Genomic DNA, 20,519 nt, shown 5'->3' with positions numbered 1-20,519 from the left:
CCTTAGCGGAGGCAAAACGGCATCATCACGGTCCATGTATGCTGGCTTGATGTGGTTCAACCACACAACCTCCTCACAGCCGCTTCCCTTGATTGTGAATTGTTTATTGCCATGGCGGAGGACTTGAAACGGCCCATCATATGGTGGCTGAAGAGGTTGCCGGACTGCATCGTGTCATACAAATACATATGGGCACAATGTGAGCTCTTGGAGCACAAATGGGCACGCAACCCTGGGGGCTGTGGAGAGAACACGCGCAGTTCGCTCATGACGTTGCGTAGGTGAAGTGCATAGTCACTGCAAGCTATGGAGACCTCCTCTGAGCGATGCACAAAGAGCTCTTCCAACAACCTGAGTGTCGTACCATAGACTAGCTCAGCGGCTATGCAGCCCATGTCCTCTATCGAGGTGGACATTATACCCAAAAAAACTAGTGGGAGGGCCTCCACCCAGTTGTGTTCCTCGATTGCCGTGAGTGAAGCCTTCCGCTGGCTGTGAAAGCGCTTCACTATGCCGTTGCTCGTGAGGTGGTATGCTGTAGTGTGTATGTGTGAGGTGCCCATGAGCTGACTTATGAAGGTGAGAAAGGCAGATTCGAATTGTCGGCCGTGGTCCGTTGTTATCGTGTTGGGCACCCTGAAACGGGCTACCCAGTGGTACAAGAAAGCCCTCCCAATCGTCTCGGCAGTGACGTCTGCAATAGTGATGGCCTCCGCCCAGAAGGTGAACCTGTCGACACAGGTCAGCATGTAAGCCTTTCTGTGGCAGGGTGGCAGTGGGCCGACGATGTCCAGGTGGACATCATCAAAGCGAGAACCCGGCCTGGAGAGTGTTCCCAGTGCTGTCGAGGTATGACGTTGTATCTTAGATCTCTGGCAAACTGCACATCCACGTGCCCAGTGCCGGGCGTCTCAATTTATGCCCGGCCTGACAAATCTCGCCGTCACCAGTCTATGGGTGGCTTTAATCCCTAGATGAGACAGTATGCGCAAGGACTCTAACACCTGGTGACGGAGGCTCGCAGGTAAAAGCAGGTGAGTTCTACTGACGCTTGTGTCGCAGCAAACACAGTCCTCAGATCCGGGAACTGGGATCCATTCAAGATTCAGGGCAATGGCTGCGGTTAACAGGTGTTTGTTTGTCATATTCACATTAAGTGGCTGCGACAGCAGGGAAATCAACCTATAGTGTGGGCATGACGATGTTCACAGAACTTCGTGAGAGGGCGTCCGTTACCTCGTTGTCGCCGCCTTTGACGTGGTCATTATCAGTCAAGAACTCTCTTATATAGGACATTTGGCACTGTTCGTGTGCTGTGTGCATTCCACTGTTGGAGCTTAGCGAGTGCAATAAGTAAGCGTGTGGTCGGTTAGGATCAAAAACTCCACACCTTTCAGGAAATGGCCAAAATGTCGTATAGAAGCCCACACAGCCAGCAGTTCTCTCCCAAAGGTGCTGTAGTGGCACTCAGTAGGCATTACCTTTCTCGAAAAGAAGAAAATTGGGCACCAGATTCCCCCAACGGGCTGCTGTAATACAGCCCCAACGGCTATATCTTAGACACCCACCATTATGCTTTGCGGGACACCGAACCTGGGGCATTCAAGCAGCGTGGCATTTACCAAGGCGTCCTTGAACTCACAGAAGGCTTCTTTTGCTTCTTGATACCAGGACAGGGTGTCAGAGCCATTCCATTAAGTGGCCAGCAGGTCGTGAAGAGGTTGAAGGATCTGGCCACAGCAGGGAATGAAACAGCGGTAGAAGTTTACTAAACCCAAGAATTTCCGAAGGTGGCGCTCGGCGGTCGGCTGCGGAAAGCTTTGCACGGCTTCAACCTTGTTGGGTTTAGGAAGAACTCCTGAGGCGGAGATGACGTATCCAAGAAAAGAAAGTTATCACACACAAAGCTGGCATTTCGCCATGTGCACAACATGCCATGCTCCACTAAGCGCTGGAAAATGATGCACAGATGATTCACATGTTCGTCCGAAGTGCTGCTAGCGACTAGCAAGTCGTCAAGATAGGCGTGGCAGAAGTTGAGGCCGCTTATAGCACTGTCGATCAACTGCTAGAATGTCTGGCCCGCGTTTCAGTGTCCAAACGGCATTCAGAGGAATTCAGAAAGTTCGAACAAGGTTGAGATGGTGGTCTTCGTGAGGTCCTTCAAGATAACAGGAATCTGATGATATGCCCGCACGTCATTCTTTGAGAAGATAGCACTGTGAAGCCTCATCGTGGCATCGTGTATGCGTGCTACTGGATATCTGTTTGAAGTCGTTACTTGGTTCAGCGCCTTGTAGTCCTTGCATGGTTGCCAGTCTCCCAGTGTTGACTTTGGCACCATGTGAAATGGAGATACCCAGGCATTCGACAAGGGTCTTATGATTCTTAGCTCCATCATGTGTTCAAATTCCAGTTGTGTGACCTTCAACTTCTCTGGAGGGAAACGACGATATTGCGCCTGCACGAGTGAGCCGCTGGTGGTGATGCAGTAGCAAGCCTTGTGCTTCGCCGTGGAGCTGCTGGCGGCTGCCTTGTCAACTCAGGAAAATCCTGCAGAATGCAAGTAAAACGTTCTGCATCGGACAGCCCAAGCAGAGTAGGGCTCAGCGGAGTGTGTTGTGAGTGACTATCTCGCACAGTTGCCTGCGAAACGGGATTGTGAAGACGGCAGTCGCACATGTGGACAAGAAGACCGCAATGCTGAAGAAAGTCCCCACCCAAGATGGCGAACTTCACTGCTGCCACGATGAAAATCGACCGGAACGTTCTGTTCAAGCCTAAATCGAGTAGCAGCGAGCAATGTCCGTAGGTGGCGATGGCTGTGTTGACTGCCTGAAAGGGGGACGGGGACATGGCAATAATTGGACTCAACCAGCAACACGCACACCTCCGCGACAGTGTTTACGAAGAATCGAAGGCCACTGTCGCAGACGGTAAGAAAAAACACTGACGGACAACGTGCTGGGGACGTCTGGGACAATGGTCGTCCTTAGAGCCGGCTGCTCCCGGTTTTTGCATAGTCGCAAGGAGGAATGTATATGCGAGCAGCATTGCCATGCTTTCTGTGATACCAGCAGATTTTCTGTTGCGCTGCTGGGCGCTGGCGCTTCTTGGGAGTGCTGCGAGTCTGCATCACTGCAACGTTATCGGCGAGGCGGGATATCTGCTCCTGGATGTCATACAGTGCGGCTGTAGGCTCTCGGCCGGCAATGTCTGGCTATAGCGCCGCAATGGACGGTGGAGCGACCACCAGTATCGAGTCCACGAGCTTGGCAAGTTGAGACAGGCATTTGTCGGCAGCCGAGGCAAGGACCACGAGCACGTTGATCGGAAGTCACTGTAGAAACAGCTTGCATATAAGCATATGAGCAGTTTTGCATATGAGCATATATGCACTGCTCATATGAGCATATGAGCAGTGCATATGAGCATATGAGCAGAAACAAATGCATATGAGTAGTTTTTAAATGCAGTTAACGTATTAATATTTAATTGAATAGATTAAAATTTATAGCTATGCCATTATTATGAATCAAAAATAAAAGCGGCTCTATTACTGTACCTTTAGGGACACCAGACTTGACAAGTGTTGGACTGGATATGTTATCCTTTAATTTAACCAACTGGGAACGATCCTTTAAAAGTTCCTCAGGCCATCGTGTTGTTTTGCTGTTGAGTTCAAGATTACCTATCTTTATAATTAGTCGTTTGTGAGGTACGCAGTCAAAGGTCTTAGAAAAATCAATGAATATTCCGTCAACAAAATAGGACAAGTGCAGTTAGGTGTGAATGTCTGTTAAGAATTCGTAGAGCTGCGTTTGACATGAGAGTTTGGGTCGGAAGCCATGCTGATTATTTATGAGTAAATTATTTCAACTGAGATACGCCATTATGTTAGTGTAGATTATGTCTTCAGTAATTTGCAACTAATGGAGGTTAGTGATATAGGGTGATAGTTATTTTCAATGTATTCACTAGCAGACGTGCGGCCTAGTGGTAGAACATTTGCTTGCCACGCAAACAGCCCGGATTCAATCCCCACTCGGACCCAAATGACCGGGGATGGTTCCCAACTCTGATCTGGTATTTTTTATTTATTTTATTTGCATTGTTCTCAATTTTTTCAGCCACGCAGAAGGAGAGAGGTGAGTCTTGAAATTGTGAAAACTCGCACAAAAAAAAGTGAATTTTGGAAAAAGTGCAGTATCACAAAGTTCACACATTTAATCATCTCCTGGCAAAATTTGTAAGCTGTATTCGATCGAGAAATGTTTAAAAAACGGCATTTTACATGTCTAAGTGGAGATAGAATGACCGAAATCTGGCTAAATAAGTTTGAAGTTCGCGCGCTCGTAACTTCCGAATACGGTGACTGGGCGCCGCCATCTTGGTGTTGTTCTGAAGCTGCTTTCTTTGTGCATCTTTTCCCTATTTTCAAAATGGCGCCGGTTCAGCGAGAGTGATGCTACCACTTCTTATTCAAAGGTCCCTTGCCCACACGTGATTAGTCGAAGCACGCGCTCGCCTCCTATTGGCTTGTTATGTTTGTTCTGCTTTTTTTTTTTTTTTTGCCCAGTTATGCGTGCGAGCGTACACTCGCTCGGCTTGGGCTTTCAGGTGCTCCGCGACTTCTCCAGGTTGGCAACTTCGCTACCATGCTTGAACTACTGCGATTATTGAGCCTCTCAAATGTCCAATGACATTCATCCAAAGAAAACTACACGCCGCGTATTCGACAAGAAACGACGGCGACCATCTGATAAAATTTGGCGAGGCATGTCCCGCAATACCCGCTTGACGAACTGAACATGCAGCTGCATCTAGTGTGAACACCCCGAATGCCAGCACAGAAATCATCATAACGCGGAATTGCCTGCTGATGCATCAAACATACTGCCGCAGTCCACTACATCGAGCCCGTGCACCTCGTTCAGTGATATGCCTCGAGTGCTGCTGCGGAACACGGCGAGGATTGTCGGTTGGTGGTTTGTGTACGAAAACGCAACTTGGCACGTGTAGTGTGTATATTTTGTGGCCAAAGCCTCAAGTTTTATTATGCATGAACACGTTGATAACATTTCCCTATCGGGTGAAGCAAATAGCCAGCGTGCAGAAAGTGTGGCCGACATGAAAAAGCACTTGGCGTCAAGTCGGAAGCGGAATGAAAATTTGAAATTCTCGGCATTGATTCGGTACAGGAGAACTCCAGTGACAGTGGAACAGAATTCTTGATGGTACATTTGAGCGTGTTTAATTACCATCTCAGAATTATGATTAGTGCACACTGCGGGGACAGTGTCTAAAAAGCAAGAAAAAGAGGACTTCAGCGTGAAACTCATGACGGAATGCATAGCGCACGCCATGCGCCATGAGAGATTCGCTTCACTGAAGGTGACTGAAGATTCATTAATAAGGTCATTTATATATGCAACAAAAACCATGCAGCCAGGAATGCCATGAAAAACAAGCTTGTGAATAGGCAAAAGCCAACAGTGGACACTGCCTACAGCTCCGGTCAGCTGTAAAGTGTAGATTCAAGCCCATGTCATTGGGAGAATTCACACAATGTTATTTTTTATCATTTTTTTTATTTTTGTGACTCTGACCTGGTTGCAAATAGTTACAGCACAGACTACATAGGCATGTAATTTTTATGCACAGCTATATTTTTTGCACTATATTCAAGGACTATGAATGGCAATACAGCAAATTTTTTATGGTTTGTGTGACATTGTTGTAACATATATGGCACTATCTTGTTCCTGGAGGGCAAAGCGACATGATGATGCCATTTATACAGTTATGTTGCAATACCACATCAAACATGGGAAACTGAAACTTCAAATGCATTTTTCTCAGTTTCACATTTTTAGACACATAGCCTTACGGGGAATTTGACATGTTTTTATCGACTTACAATAGCAAGCTTGATATCAATGTGTTTGGATTAAATAGATCTGGCCAATGTTGCTATTCATTTTCTTCATATCCTGTTCCCCAAATTGTAATTCATGACGATTGTAAACAATGAGTGGCAGAAATTTTTCACTCATGTGTGTATCCATTTATTTCACACTTGAAGTTTGTTCCAAACAATGAAATTAGCATCATCGGCTTGACCAGCTCTCTGGCAATCTGGATATATATACTTTGTTTTTGTGTTTGACATGGTGAAATTGCCAAATATCCCCGTATAATGAAAATTTATTACCTTCCGTTCAAATGCAGCTATCAAAAATATACTTAGAGATTTAGAATGTACAGAAGAAACTGAATAAGTGTATGAAGTTTAATTCAATTCAGACAAATAATAAAAATTCTTTTTTCAGGACCCACGTCAGACCCATATGATTTTTTTTTCACAACCAATAACGCAGACACCGACGCTGGAATTTCTGAGAAACGAGCTGTTTAAAGCTATTGTGTTAAAATATGTTTCATTGCCCCGAGAAGTGAAATGCATTGACTCTTATAGGATTTTGCCGGTGCTTCAAAAATATTTTATTGAAGTGAGAATTTTGTCCCCTCAAGAGTTAGTTATCGCAGGTTTTGACTGTAATAGCCTTAAACTCACTCTAACACACCTGCTTCTTGCCACCATCACGCATCTGTAGCTTGCTGACGCATATCTGTAAGGGCAATGACCCACACTATGCTGCCAGAGTAGCTCCTTCAAATTTTCGATATGCTTCACCCCATAACATGCACTTTGCGAGCCTGTGAGATGATGTCATTTTGGAGCTGCTGCAATGACCCAGTATTTGTGCCAGACGCACCCGTGCATGGGTCCTCCAGCAGGCCCGTCCGTGGGGCTGTTCATCATGGTGGCCAGCAGACCACCGTCATACTGGCCCTCATAAGAGCCAGCCGTCGAGAAGTGGTACTGCATTATCTGGGCGAGATGGTCGTGGGGAATGCCACCTCCTCGGTCGGATATCCTGCAAGTGGCAGAGAGCCCACTTATCACCGCTGAAAGCGAAGTGACATTGCGCGGTACAAACATGGCTAGGATTTCTTTCTACCATAGCTGCAACAGTTGGTACGAGCTTTTTGAGCGAGTCAAAAACATCTGCCAAAAAAGTGACAGCCCCTTTAGGCAACACCACGTACACAGCCGAAAATCCCCACTGAGAGCGCATTCTTACACTAGCTGAGAAGCTTTCCATACCTCTCACCTAGTGTCAGACCACTATTGGGACGACACATCAATTCATCATCTCACAGTAACCTCACAAGCTTTGACAACTTGTGATGTCGTGATGAAATACGTAGCAGGTTTATGTCAATGGATATGTGCAACACTGAGGTCGTGCGATTTTTGATTACCTTTCGTACACCGTTACACTGTTTCGTACACTCTTGTGTAACAAGAAGTCATCCTGCGTGTTAAAGGTATGGTATGTCTTCTATGGCCCTAATATCTATTTTCTACGACACTTTCAATTTACTTAAATTTATCGACGTACTTGGCCCAGATGTGGATACGTGGAGTGTGTAGAATAAAAAAAATTTACCCAGGAATTCTACGCTGTTCTCGGTGAGTGTGTGCAGTAAAAGACAACTGCTATACAATACAATGTCTACCTTTCCATTTCATGCTTCAGACAAATCGGATTGGCGTGTGTACAAGTGACTGTAATAATTGGTCAGTGGCACCTGGTATGATATTAGTTCATGCTCAAAAGGTCACTAATTATTGCTTTCCACAAAATTTCCGTCGTGTTACTTTCAAGAAACCTTTTGATTCATATATGAGGATGCAAAGTTGTCTACAAACCACACTTTTGCGCTTTTCAGCCATGGTTTACCACATTTTCACCTCTTCAACGAGCGCACAGTGATGGAGCGATATCATGAACATTCAATTCATAACCAATGGTAGCCCTTGCAATGAGCCACAAAGCCAATCTCATGGCTAGTCAGAAAGCCTGGGGAATGGTTGATGCGAATGGCAATGAGAAACGACAATATAATTCATGCTACTGCATCCTATGAGGCTGTAGATATTTTGCAGTTTTTATTACTAGGCATGTCATACATAACAAGAGTGGTGACTTTTTTCGGCAAAATTAGAAGCAATATGGCACCTTCTGGAGTCTTTTTGCCAAACGTTTGATGACTTGGGCATCTAATGCAGAAAGTTATCCGTGCCATGATGCAAGCGTGCAATCTCACGGTAGTAGAGATGTGAAGACAGAGGAAGGCAGACGCCCGAGCAGTTCCGGTGACCCGCCAACAAACTTGGGTGTTCAGGTATGATAATCTAGTTCAAAGGAAGTCCTCGGAAGGAGAGACTTCGCACACACAGCCCATCTGACTACACTCGCCTGCTCGCACCTTGCACACAACTCCACAGCATTCGAAGGTCCAGGGTTCATGCTCGTTTATATGAAAAAAATTTAAGGGTCCTCAAGAACTTTGAAGGCTACATGTGTGAATTTCCAAGGACCACACTGTCTGCTAGAAACCCAATTAACATATTTCAGGGGAGGCTGAAGGCTCGAAATAAATTGAATTTGCCTAAAAAGAGTAACAATGCTGGAGAAGACATCAAAAACGTAGCTCCAATAACTTTTTTTTCTAGACAACTTTCAATCATAGCTTCCTTCAGCTGCATAAATAATCGCTTTCAGTATTATGCAAAACGGTAACTTTTATTCAGATAGAAAAAAACTGAAGAACAGTTATTATGCCATGCCTTGTTGCTTTTCCAGAGTTTCCCTGTGAATGCTCCTATCTCCAGCTGCTTGGTCTAATTAAGCTGTTTGGCTTGACAATTCACATCAGGTCGCTAGTTGCCTCTGCCTTTTCTGCATATGAGTCTGCTGTAGCTCTTATTTTCTTAACAGAAACTTCTTTTTTTGGAAGCATTTCAACTTCCTTCTCAATGCAACACTTTCTTTTCTGTTTCTCATCCTCCCGCTCCTGGCTTTTCAGTCTCTCCAAAAATGCAGAAGTGGAGCAGTGGTCATGATGCTCAGCTGCTGACCCAAAGGTTGAGAGTTCAATGCCGGTTCCATTTCGATGGAGGTGAAATGGTGGAGGTCCGTGTACTACGTGGGATGTCAGTGCAAGTTAAAGAACACCAGATGGCAAAAATTTCCTGAGGCTTCCACCAGAGCGTCTCTCATAATCACATCTTGGTTTTGAGACTAGAGGCCCAAGATATTATCATCATTAAAAATTCACGGTGTTGTTTCCTCACAGAAGCTACTGATGTTCTGAAGTCTTCTATGATGGGCCCATTACATTTGCCACGAGCCACATTTACAGCATCACAAATAATGCGCATTGAAATGTTGACATTGTTTATTGAAAAAAAAAGGGAAATTCAAGCATTCCGAAAGATTTGTGGCAATTCCAGCAATTTTAAGGCCATGAAAACGAACCCCAATTCAGAAATCTTGAACACCCTGCATGAACCCTGAAGGTCAAAACTTTGTGAGCATGTCAGCGAGCTGGCTTGGGCGGGTCAGGAAGTGCAAAATATAGAAGTAAATATATTTTTTTAGTAAAGCTGGCAGAACATTTAGACGAGCAAATACGGTATATTCTATTTAAAGGCCAACTTAAGGGATTTTTCGAGGTCAATAGATCTCAAGGAAGTTCACTGGGTAGGTTCATTTGCACATTTCCACCATTCATCCCCAATTACAGGCTGAAGAGATACGCAGAGTTTTTACAAATAAACTTTATAGATCGCCCAGACTCTCGCAACTGTCTTCCAACAATTATTGGCAACATTGCGTGTGTTACGTCAAATTTACGAAAGTGATGGAATGAAAGCACCACTACATCGTCTGCCGTTCACAAGGCAATGATCGTGTGTGACGATTGGCCAATGTTTTGTTGGTTCGGCATGCGAATTTCAGTTCATTGTGGGCCTGATTAGCGAAGGGTGGCAGGTGGTGTTGCATTGTTTTTGCACCCGATTTTCCAAAGAATTACCTGAACATTCAAAAATTGATTGATATGTGGGGTTTAACGTCCCAAAACCACTATATGATTATGAGAGACGCCGTAGTGGAGGGCTCCGGAAATTTAGACCACCTGGGGTTCTTTAACGTGCACCCAAATCTGAGCACACGGGCCTACAACATTTCCGCCTCCATCGGAAATGCAGCCGCCGCAGCCGGGATTCGAACCCGCGCCCTGCGGGTCAGCAGCCGAGTACCTTAGCCACTAGACCACCGCGGCGGGGCGAAAATTCAAAAACACTGAAAGGATACAATTACGCTTCATCACGATACAAGTGCCGGCTCACTTAACGAAAGCTAAATTAATATCATACTGGCAAAAGAGAGTAAATGCGTGAAAATCATAGTAGTGTACTAAACGAGCACATTAAACGAGCACATACTAAACGTACTAAACAGTACTAAACGAGCACATGAAAACATTTTTTACTAGGTCTGTTAGAAAAGCGTCCGACCTTATTGTTTTTTGAGAGCACCTGATGGGTTTGAAACAAGCGAGCTTGGTTCAGCTGACCATGAACCTTCGTGCGCATGCAAGAATTTTTTCCCACCTGCCAATAGCGTCAATCGCTGGGCTGCGGCATTTGAATGAGATAATGTGCAGTGCTCTTGTCAGTTTCTCATTGCAAGAAAAATGACCGAGCAACTGGAGCAGCGCTAGTGCAATAAATTTTTCCAGGACCTGGGCGACAGCCAAGTGGAAACCATTCGGAAGATGAGACGGCTTTCAGTAACGAGGCTATGAGCCGCACACAAATTAAGAAGTGGTACAACCAGTTTAAAGACGGCCGCGCATCTATGGAGAGCGAGCCATGCTCCGGTCAGCCATCAACATGCCCAAATGACCAGGTCATTGCTTAAGTGACCGCTGTGGTGATGCGGGACTGTCGTGTGACTATCCGGGAAATAGCGGAAGAGGTGGGCATCACTTTTCCTGTCCATTCCAATATGACCAAAGATTCGGCCATAAAGAGAGATGCGGCGAAATTCGTGCCGGTACTGCTCACGGTGGAGCAAAGCAACTTTGTGTTGAAGTCTCACAGGTCATGCTGCATTTCACAAGCAATGACCCTAACTTAATGAACACCAGTATCACTGGTGACGAGTCTTCGGTGTACGGGTATGAACCGGAAACCAAATCCCAGTCATCACTGTGGAAGCATTCCACGTCAACAAGACTAAAGAAGGCTCGTCAAATGCGCAATGTCAAAGTTATGCTGAGTGCTTTCTTTGACTCTCGCGGAGTGGTACGCCACGAGTACGCACCACAGGGTCAAACAATCCCCAAAGGGAACAACAAGGATGTCCTCCATCGCATACGTGATGCTTGCAGCGCAAGAGACCCAAGTTGCGGTCAAGAGGAAACTGGTGAATCCATCACAACGCTCCTGCACATCAATCACACTTGGTTCAGACTACATTGGCGAAAAGTCAGACTCCAGTTCAACAGGCTCCTTACTCTCCTCATATGACCCCCTGCGACTTCTGGTTGTTTCTGAAACTCAAAAGGACATTGAAAGGAGAGTGGTTTCAGACAAAGGAGGACTTTATGGCTGCAACGACAGCTGAGCTAAACTCCATTCCAAAAAAAGCTTTCTCAGAGGGCTTCCAACAATGACAGCACTGCTGAGAGAACTGTGTGGAGTGCCAAGGGGACTACTTTGAGTGGATTAAGTTTCCAACGCTCCAAGTTTGCCAGTTATTTTTTCTTCTACCAAAAGGCAGATACTTTACTAACAGACTTTCTATAACCTATAGGGGCACACCGTCGCCAGGCCTAGCGTGTCGTGCAAAGGGGGGTGCGTACTTGGCATCAATTAATTTCTTTCAGCCCTGTCAGCGCGATTTTAAACTCCGCTATTTCCAAACATATTGTAGCGATACTCAACATATTTCCAAACATATTGTAGCGATTTATTAGGGCGAACCTGTGCCCACAAGCTAAGGTAACTGTGAGAAATCTGCGAGTACATCGAACACCAAAGAAATCAGAGAACACCTCTTCCTTTTCCTCACCAGAACCCCGAGCGCGTGACGCGTGCTAGTTGGGCCTGGCCAGGTGCTCGTGCTGCCACGGTCTGTGTGCGGCACGGTGAAGGGCGTTCTATTTGAATGCGGCCAATATATTGCGGCATTGTCTTCCTCCTCGTACGCATTGTCCCGATGCGCCAGACACTGAAAGAATGCTTGCATGACGGCCTTCATCTTCAGAACATCTTTCATAATAGGGCTTCATGTGGACGACAGGTGTCACTTCTGTGACACTGCGGCGTCTTGGGCTCGTATGTCCAGCGAATTTAACTTCGTAAGTGACATCGCTTATGTGACGCAGTACCTCGTAAGGGCCGAAGTATCGGTAAAGGAGCTTTTCAGAGATTCCATGGCGGCGCACAGGGGTCCATATCCATACTTTGTTTCCAGGCTGATGATGCGATTCACTACAGTGCTTATTGTACAGGTTAGAATCGATGCATTATTCGCGGCGTATTCTGTATCTTGCCAACTGTCGCGCTTCCTCGGCTTTTTGCAAGAAATCGTCTAAGTCAGGTGGATTGCTGCTGTCTTCATTTAGTGGTAGCATGGCATCCAGTGGTGTGGTTAGTGTCCGACCGAATACAAGGTCAAATGGTGCCACTCTCATTGTTTCTTGGACTGCTGTATTATATGCGAATGTGATGTAAGGCAATATTTCATCCCAGAACTTATGTTCGACATCGACATTTATTGAAAGCATGTCAGAGTTCTGTTGAGGCATTCCGTCAGGCCATTTGTTTGAGTGTGGTAAGCCGTAGTTTTTCTATGATTGGTGCGTGTCATTCGCATCAGACATTGCATTAGGTCTGCAGTAAAGGCTGTTCCACGATCTGTAATAACAACAATGAGCGCACCATGCCTGAGGACTATGTTGTTGACTAAGAACTTCACAACTTCAAGAGCTGTCGCACGGTACAGAAAGTCCGTCTCAGCGTAACGAGTCAGATAGTCTGTGGCGACAACTATTCATTTCTTTCCTGTAGACAAGGACGGGAATGGTCCTAAACAGGTCCACCCGGACTTGTTGGAACGGGGCATCCCGCGAGTCTATTGGCTGCGGTAGGCCTGCTGGTTTTATGGACGAAGTTTTTCGCCTTTGTCATGCCCAGCAAGTTTTTACGTAGTGCTGCACTGATGCTAGCAACTTAGGCCAGTAATATCTCATCCTAATTCTGGGGAATGTACGGCTCACCCCTATATGCCCAGATGTCGGTTCATCGTGACATGCGTGCAAAATTTCTTCTCCCACAGATGTGGGTATAACAAGTAAAAACTTTTCGCCTTTGGGCTCGAAGTTTTTTTTGTAAAGGAGGTTTCTTCGAAGGCAGAACAGAGGGAGCCCTCGGAAGAAAATTCGCGGAACTTGAACATCGAATCCTTGCAGCCGTTGCATAAGCAGCAGCGAATCCGGGTCATCTCGCTGTTGAGCGATTTTCGATGCGTTGACAATGCGTAAAAACGTGAAGTCTTCTTCCTCTGACACATTTGCATTGACTGGTGCGCGTGAAAGACAGGCGGCATCGCTGTGTTTTCTGCCGAATTAGTATTCCACTGTGATATACTCTTGCAGCCTAAGGCTCCTTCTTGCTAGTCGGCCTGACGGATCCTTCAGGTTTGCCAGCCAGCACAGGGAATGGTGATCGCTGACTGCTTTGAATAGTCTGCCGTAAAGGTAGGGTCAAAATTTACTGATTGCCCAGATGACAGCGAGACACTCTTTTTCTATTGCAGAGTAGTTCGCCTCAGCTTTCGAGAGTTTGTGGCTGGCATAGGCTAACACTTTCTCGTGGCCATTTTTTCACTGAACTAGGATGGTGCTGAGGCTGACATTACTTGCGTAGGTATGAACTTCAGTGTCAGCTGCCTCATCAAAATAAGCGAGGATTGGAGAAGATTGCAGATGTTTCCTTAGCTCGTCGAAGGCGTTCTGTTGTTCCCTTGCCCACATAAATGGCACGTCGTCTCTTGTTAGATATGTAAAAGGTTCAGCAATAGTAGAAAAATTTTCCTGAAATCTCCTAAAGCACATAAACCTAAAAAGCGGCGTACTAACTTTTTGTATGTGGGCATCGGGAACCTCACGACAGCCGCTGTCTTTTCGGGATCTGGGCGAACGCCTTCGGAACTAATGACATGCCCAAGGAATCGCAGCTCTTCAAAGGCTAAGTGACATTTTTCCGGTTTGATTGTGAAGTCTGCCTAGCGGATGGTAGACTTTCACTATCGTGCACAGTCGCTCTAGATGTTGGTCAAATGGTGCGGAAAATACGACATCATCCAAATACACTAAGCATGACTGCCACTTCAATCCTGCGAGAACAGCGTCCATTATTCTCTGAAACGTCGCTGGTGCGGTACACAGGCCGAGTAAAAGTGCTTTAAATTTGTAGAGGCCATCTGGTGTTAACAATGCCGTCTTTTCACGGTCATGCTCATCCACCTCTATTTGTCAATATCCGCTCTTGAGATCTAGGGAGGATAAAAATTTAGCGTATCGCAGGCGATCGAGTGTATCCTCGATACGCGGCAGTGGGTACACATCCTGTTTAGTTATGCTGTTCAATTTGCGATAGTTGACGCAAAATCGAAGTGTATCATCTCTCTTTTCAACAAGCACTACGGGAGATAACCATGGACTGTTCGAAGGCTGGATTACGTCATCGGAAAGCATCTCTTCTACTTGCTTCTTTACGATTTCTCTCTCCTTTTGTGACACTCGATATAGGTACTGGCATATAGGTCTCGTAGCCTCTTCTGTTATGATCCTGTGCTTCGCAACCAATGTGCGTCGCACCTTCGATGAAGTGGAGAAGCAGTCAGCAAATTCTTTTATCAGGGCATTTATACGTTTCTTTTCACTTTCCAAGAGGTTATTGTTAACAATAACTGACACGTCAACATTGCAAGTGACTCGTGGAGCGGTTGATGTAGTCATTAAGCAGCACAGTTCAGTCGCCATTCAGAACTCCTGGAAATAGGCGATAGCTGTACCTTCGGCGACGTGTTGAGATTAATTTCCAAAATTCGTTAGAAGGATGTCTGCGTGACCATTGGCTAAATGAACTAAGGCCCTAGCGAGGATGATTTCCTTGCTCAAAAAAGGCTTATGTTGCCATTCACTATACCTTCGCGGTCGTGGAATGCCTCATTCTCGACAAGCACCATTCTACTGCTGCGTGGCGGCACCGTTACGTCAGCATCAACAACACGCAGAGCACTAAGGAGTCACTCCTCGGCTTCTTCGACAGGCATGGCTTGTTCGATTGAGAATGAGATACTCGATCTATGCAGGTTAATTATGCCGTTATTAGCCTGGAGAAAATTCATTCCCAATAGGAGCTCCCATTTCATTTATTTTTCATTTATTCAACCTTAAGGGCCCGAAGGCATTACATAAGGGGGGGTCGTATATCCAGGTTGTAAGTTCCTAAGCATTGTAACAATATGAGGGTACACACTGATTACAATGAATGAGCAAATTCTGGCAGTACAACATTCTGGCAGTACAGAAAAGTCAGCAACGTAAATAAAGTCTCATATTTCGAGCCTGGCTGTGGATCTGCCAAGGGGCGTAATAGTGTAACCACCTGCCGTGCGTATCTGCGACCCACTTCACTTCGTCACAACTTTTTTCAGTCCCTTTGCCAATTTATGACTCATTACCGAATAATCAGTGCAGGTGTCAACTAGGGCATTCAGCTCGTACCCGTCGATTTTTAAATGCAAATCGGACGTAATTTTTGCGCTGCTACTCTTATCCGTTGCAAACAGTATCGTCACCCTGAAACCGTCATGGGGGATTTTCATAACTATCATTATCTGCAGCCTCACCTCCACAAGTCGCTTGCTTCAGTTTTCCTCGTGTGGGCTTAGAGAACGATTCCCAGGCTGTCTGGAAGATGCACGTGGGCTAGGTGATCTTCGCTGATGTTGGCGTGGTGTGAGCGGACTTGGGCGCGTGGACAGGTATTCTTCGATGTCTGCTGGCCGTTCACCATTTCGAGGACATGATTTGTACAATGGAAAGCCCTTTAGTCCAGCCTGTCGGTAAGGGCAGAACCTATACAGGTGACCTGCTTCTCCGCAATGTAAACACAAAGGCCTGCGCTCATGGTCACGCCAGATGTCACTTTTTCGGGGCCTTCGATCCACCTAGCGAGCTACGCTACGCACTGGTGGCAGGTAGGAGGTACACGTCGGTTCTGGTGGGAAAGGAGCACTGCGCACTGTCGGTGGGTAAGGAGCCACCATCGCCACTACCGCATTGCTGTGCGCCGCTGGTTGCCCGACTACCTCCAAATACGTTGGGATGCGTTGGATTGGCTGTGGCTCACACAAGGACTCCCGTATGACCAGTCTTAGTTCATCTCGCATTACGTCGACAACAGACAGAGCCAAAAAGAAAATATTGCGCTGCTTTGAAAATTACAGGGGGAATCTACAAGACTTGCGCACTGCTCCACTATTCATTAAACATTCCATACTCAGAATTGATCAATTATATCATTTTAAATTACTTCAGTTAATACAAAAGACTAAGCTATATGAAGAAAGTTGCACCGGAAGACCACACTACAGTCTGCGAGAACAAAAGAAACGAGCTCCTAAAACAAGAACCCAATATGGAAAACAAAGTATTGCTTACCAGGTACCTCAGGTTTTAAATACCCTTGCAGATCAATTGAACTTTAGGGCTAGTAGTGCGACTTTCAAGAAACAAATAAAGAACTTATTCATAACCACCGGTCTACACTATCAAAACTACGTAATGGAGTCTCATGCCTCTGCAAATGCTTAAATGGTTCATAAACTTCTATGTCAATTATACGAGTGTATACAGCGGAATTCATTGTATCCGCATGCATTTTGTGTATGTTTTTGAGTTGTTTCATTGATATTGCTTAGTTGTGAATTTTAACGAGAGTGACCTCTAATTCTTAAAATGTGTTATGTAAATTTCTTATGCTATTTATGTTTGAATTTTGTGTTTACAATTTTAGGTTGCTTGAAACCAATGTATTGAATATATATATTGTTTGTCAGTGCTGATGTCTAAGCTTTGCACTGACACGGACTGCGGAGGGACAAGGGCCTTTGTCAGGCTGTTCGCCTTCAGCCCTTTGCCCCTGCAGTGAGCTCTGTATCCGGCTTACTGTAAATAAAAATACTACTACTACTACTACTACTGCAATGTGAGGTGCTCGCAACTTGTTGAGCTCTTCCTTGATCATTGATCTGATGAGCTCTCGCAGGGCTTCCATGTCATTCTGCAGACCTCCAGAAAAGACGTTGGCAGGACCGCAGTTTATGTCGCGATTGTACTGCCAATCCCACTGTTCCAACGTCTTTTCGATGGCTGTCGCTTCAGAACAAAACTCCGCAACTGTGATTGGTGGGTTGCGGACGAAAACAGCGAATAGCTCTTGCTTCACCACCTTGCATGAGATGACGCAACTTCAGAGATGTTGAAATCTGCATGCTTGAACAGGCGGACCATGTCCTCGATATATCGCGACACTTTTATTGATGAGCTGGTTTCGGGTTTCAAGAGCAGCCTGCACCTTTTCTTTGCGATTGGTGCTGGCATAAGTAGCCAGCACTTGCCGCTCAAATTCATCCCAGGTACGCAAAGTGCTCTCGTGATTTTGGAACCATGTCTTTGCAAAGTCCTCTAAAACAAAGTATACCCAGCGGAGCTTATCTCTCTCGTCCCAACCATTCAAACTTTCCATTCTCTCAAAGAGATTCAGCCAATCATCGACGTCTTCGTTAGAGTCGCCATGAAATACCGGCGGCTGGTGAGGCTGATTAATCACCACGCGTGCCGGTGGTACCTGAGTGGCCATTGTGGAGGCGTCCATTGTCTGAGTTCCCCTTGGCCTGCAGTGAAGGGGGCTGAACTCGAGCGAGTGACCTCGAAGATGATGGCTGGCCCTTTGGTGCACAGGTGTCTGCTCCATAGGATGGACACGCTGATGGTCGGGGCTACGCTGTGTTGCGTACATGGGGCTTCGATTTATACCCCAGCACCTCCATCAAAAATGAAGCAATACTGAAGCACAGAGGCCTATAACACAAGCTTATTTATTAGGGCGAGCCTGTGCCCACAACTTAAGGTAACTGTGAGAAATCTGTGAGTTTTTCGAACACCAAGGAACACCTGTTCCTTTTCTTCACCAGAACCCCGAGCGCGTGACGCGTGCGAGCTATGCCTGGCCAGGTGCTCGTGCGGCCACGGTCTCTGTGCGGCACGGTGAAGGGCGCTCTATTTGAATGCGGCCAATATACCACGGCAATATGCACTCTTCCTGTAGCAATATACAAAGTCTTCAGTTATTCCGCAAGCTTTTCAGCGATAGCATTTTATCGATCACGGCCCCCCTAATCTTGAGCAGTCTGGACAGGAGGCACCATCTGACAGTGGAATGCACAACCAGCAATCGCCATTCCTCTTCAGCGATTTTACTTAGGCTCCACATCCGTCCGACCGAATTTCAGCTGTCATTTCTCCTCAGCTCCTATGAGCTTGTGCACATAGCACAGTCAGTAACAGACAAGGTGTGGCTACTGCGATGGGGTCCCCTTTCCCTTAAGCGTCTGCACTTCGCCGCTTTCGCAGGCAGCTTCCACACTGTGCGCTGACGAGACCGGCATGCCTTGCACAGTTTCCAGTTTGCATGGTTTTTGCCAATGCTTATATCCCACGAAGATAGTACTGCAGTTGGGTTTCCGTTTCGGTGTAACACTTTTTGCTTATTTAAAATTATTCTAAACTTAGCCGAGCATTTTGGCTATCATGTTCATGACACGAGGATCTGGGGAATATAAAAGCACCTTTACTTCGACATGGTCAAGCAATCGCTGCAGTTGGCCTTTAACAGGAGTTCCATTCACTGGGAGATGATCAAGGGGTCAAGAATGCAAGAACGAAACCAATCTTGTCAGAAAGGGCTTGTTCCGTTTAAAAGATTTCCGTTTATGGAGAGTCTTTTGTATATGAACATGAGCGAGGTTTGCAGCACAGAACTGTATGTGGACACAGAAAAACATTATCCCCAGCAAAAGTATTGCCTTTAAACTAATACATTTTCAGCTAACTCTTTACGGAGAAAGCAATTATATGGCACTGCAGGTGCACTTTTGCCATCATGTTTTACATAAAGTCCCAATTGATAACATTACCCACGCAGCATATGTTATACGTGAGGGCTGCCGATCCCTGCTCAGGCCGAAAGAAAATCGTGCAACAGGAGGGGGAAAATTCGCACTTTGCCCAAGTGGATGTGGATGCCCAAAGTTGTACACATATCTTAAGGAGAAATCATAGTCTTGCATGTGTTGTGCTTTTATTGTAGAGCTTGTGCTGAAGTGATGAACAGCACAAAGTAACCGTATTTTCTAAAGGACTTTGCTGCTGGCCTTACAACGTATACCATCCAAATTTGTTCCTGTTTCTCTAACTGCTTGGCCCTGTTTTCTGAAGAGATGCAGATTGGCCCCCCTGATTGGTCCCCCTGATTAGCGCACATCTTCGTACTTAAAAGCGATCATGTCTCAGATGTGAAAAGTAATGCATGCCACATTTGTTACTTGTGCTATGCACTCAGTGGAATTATGCACAAACGATGCCAATTTTCTTTCGATGCTTAGTACGCATCTTCTTGTCTCCACTCCTGCATGAGCCGTGAAAAGCCTGCAGTATGTTCAAATAAAAATTAAAAAAAAAATGGTCCGTAGCTCTCCTGTGACCAAGTCTTGGACCTCCCGGCTGCGACTCCTCCTACTTTGGATCCAACCGAAGCGCCATTTATTCCTGCGCCCGACTACGAAAACCAAGTAGAAGACATCTCCACTTCAACAGACCTCCCCAGTGATAGGCACTCCTTGGAGGCCCTCGTACGAAGGTCTGCCACACGTGCCTGCCCCCCACCCATCTTCCCTAAACCTGGACAGCTTGTGACACCTCGACGCCGAGTCTACGACAGCTACCGCACCGCACACCCTGGAATCTGTCATTGCTAGGGACAATGTCCCACCCGCTATTCAACCACCAACCTTGCAGGCATTACCATCATACCATGGGCCTGACTTCTTATCGACCTCAGCCCTCTGTGTGATTTGCAAGCGGCGACCAGTCTCACCTGCGCAGTCTCCCACAGCCTAACCTAAGTTCAAGCCCCCAAGAAATGACACCTGAGCTTCCAAGACGCTCTAACCATGAATGACGCACCTGAGGACAAGAGGAATGGTCTGCCCATGGCAAACCATAAAGGCAGGTCATCCACGCTTACCATAGAGGCTGCCATCAACCATGCCGACCTGCGCATGAGCCCTTGTGTGCCGACTACCAGAGGTGCTTCCACAAGTAGTCCAAGTGCATTGACTTACCCTCCTCCAGAGTACTTATTTTCTGGTTCTCATGAAATGCCTCCTGCCAAGTTTTTTACAGCAGCTGTGAACCAGCAGGCATGTAACTATAATGCTGGCATGTCTTTTGACAAGCCG

General features: G+C 46.2%; 1 protein-coding gene across 3 annotated transcripts in view; it reads right to left on the bottom strand.

The window, feature by feature from the left end:
* LOC119168205 (branched-chain alpha-ketoacid dehydrogenase kinase) overlaps positions 1-20,519 on the bottom strand; it is a 225,222-nt gene that overhangs the window by 9,331 nt on the left and 195,372 nt on the right. For all 3 annotated transcript variants that reach the window (XM_037419620.2, XM_075890993.1, XM_037419612.2), the window contains one exon: positions 6,780-6,941. In XM_037419620.2, coding sequence (XP_037275517.1) covers positions 6,780-6,941 — 162 coding nt within the window. The remainder of the gene's footprint in view (positions 1-6,779; positions 6,942-20,519) is intronic.

Source organism: Rhipicephalus microplus, chromosome 3, assembly GCF_043290135.1.
Source record: "Rhipicephalus microplus isolate Deutch F79 chromosome 3, USDA_Rmic, whole genome shotgun sequence".
In the NCBI taxonomy this organism is placed as follows: domain Eukaryota; kingdom Metazoa; phylum Arthropoda; class Arachnida; order Ixodida; family Ixodidae; genus Rhipicephalus; species Rhipicephalus microplus.
This window is presented reverse-complemented; position numbering and strand designations above follow the sequence as displayed.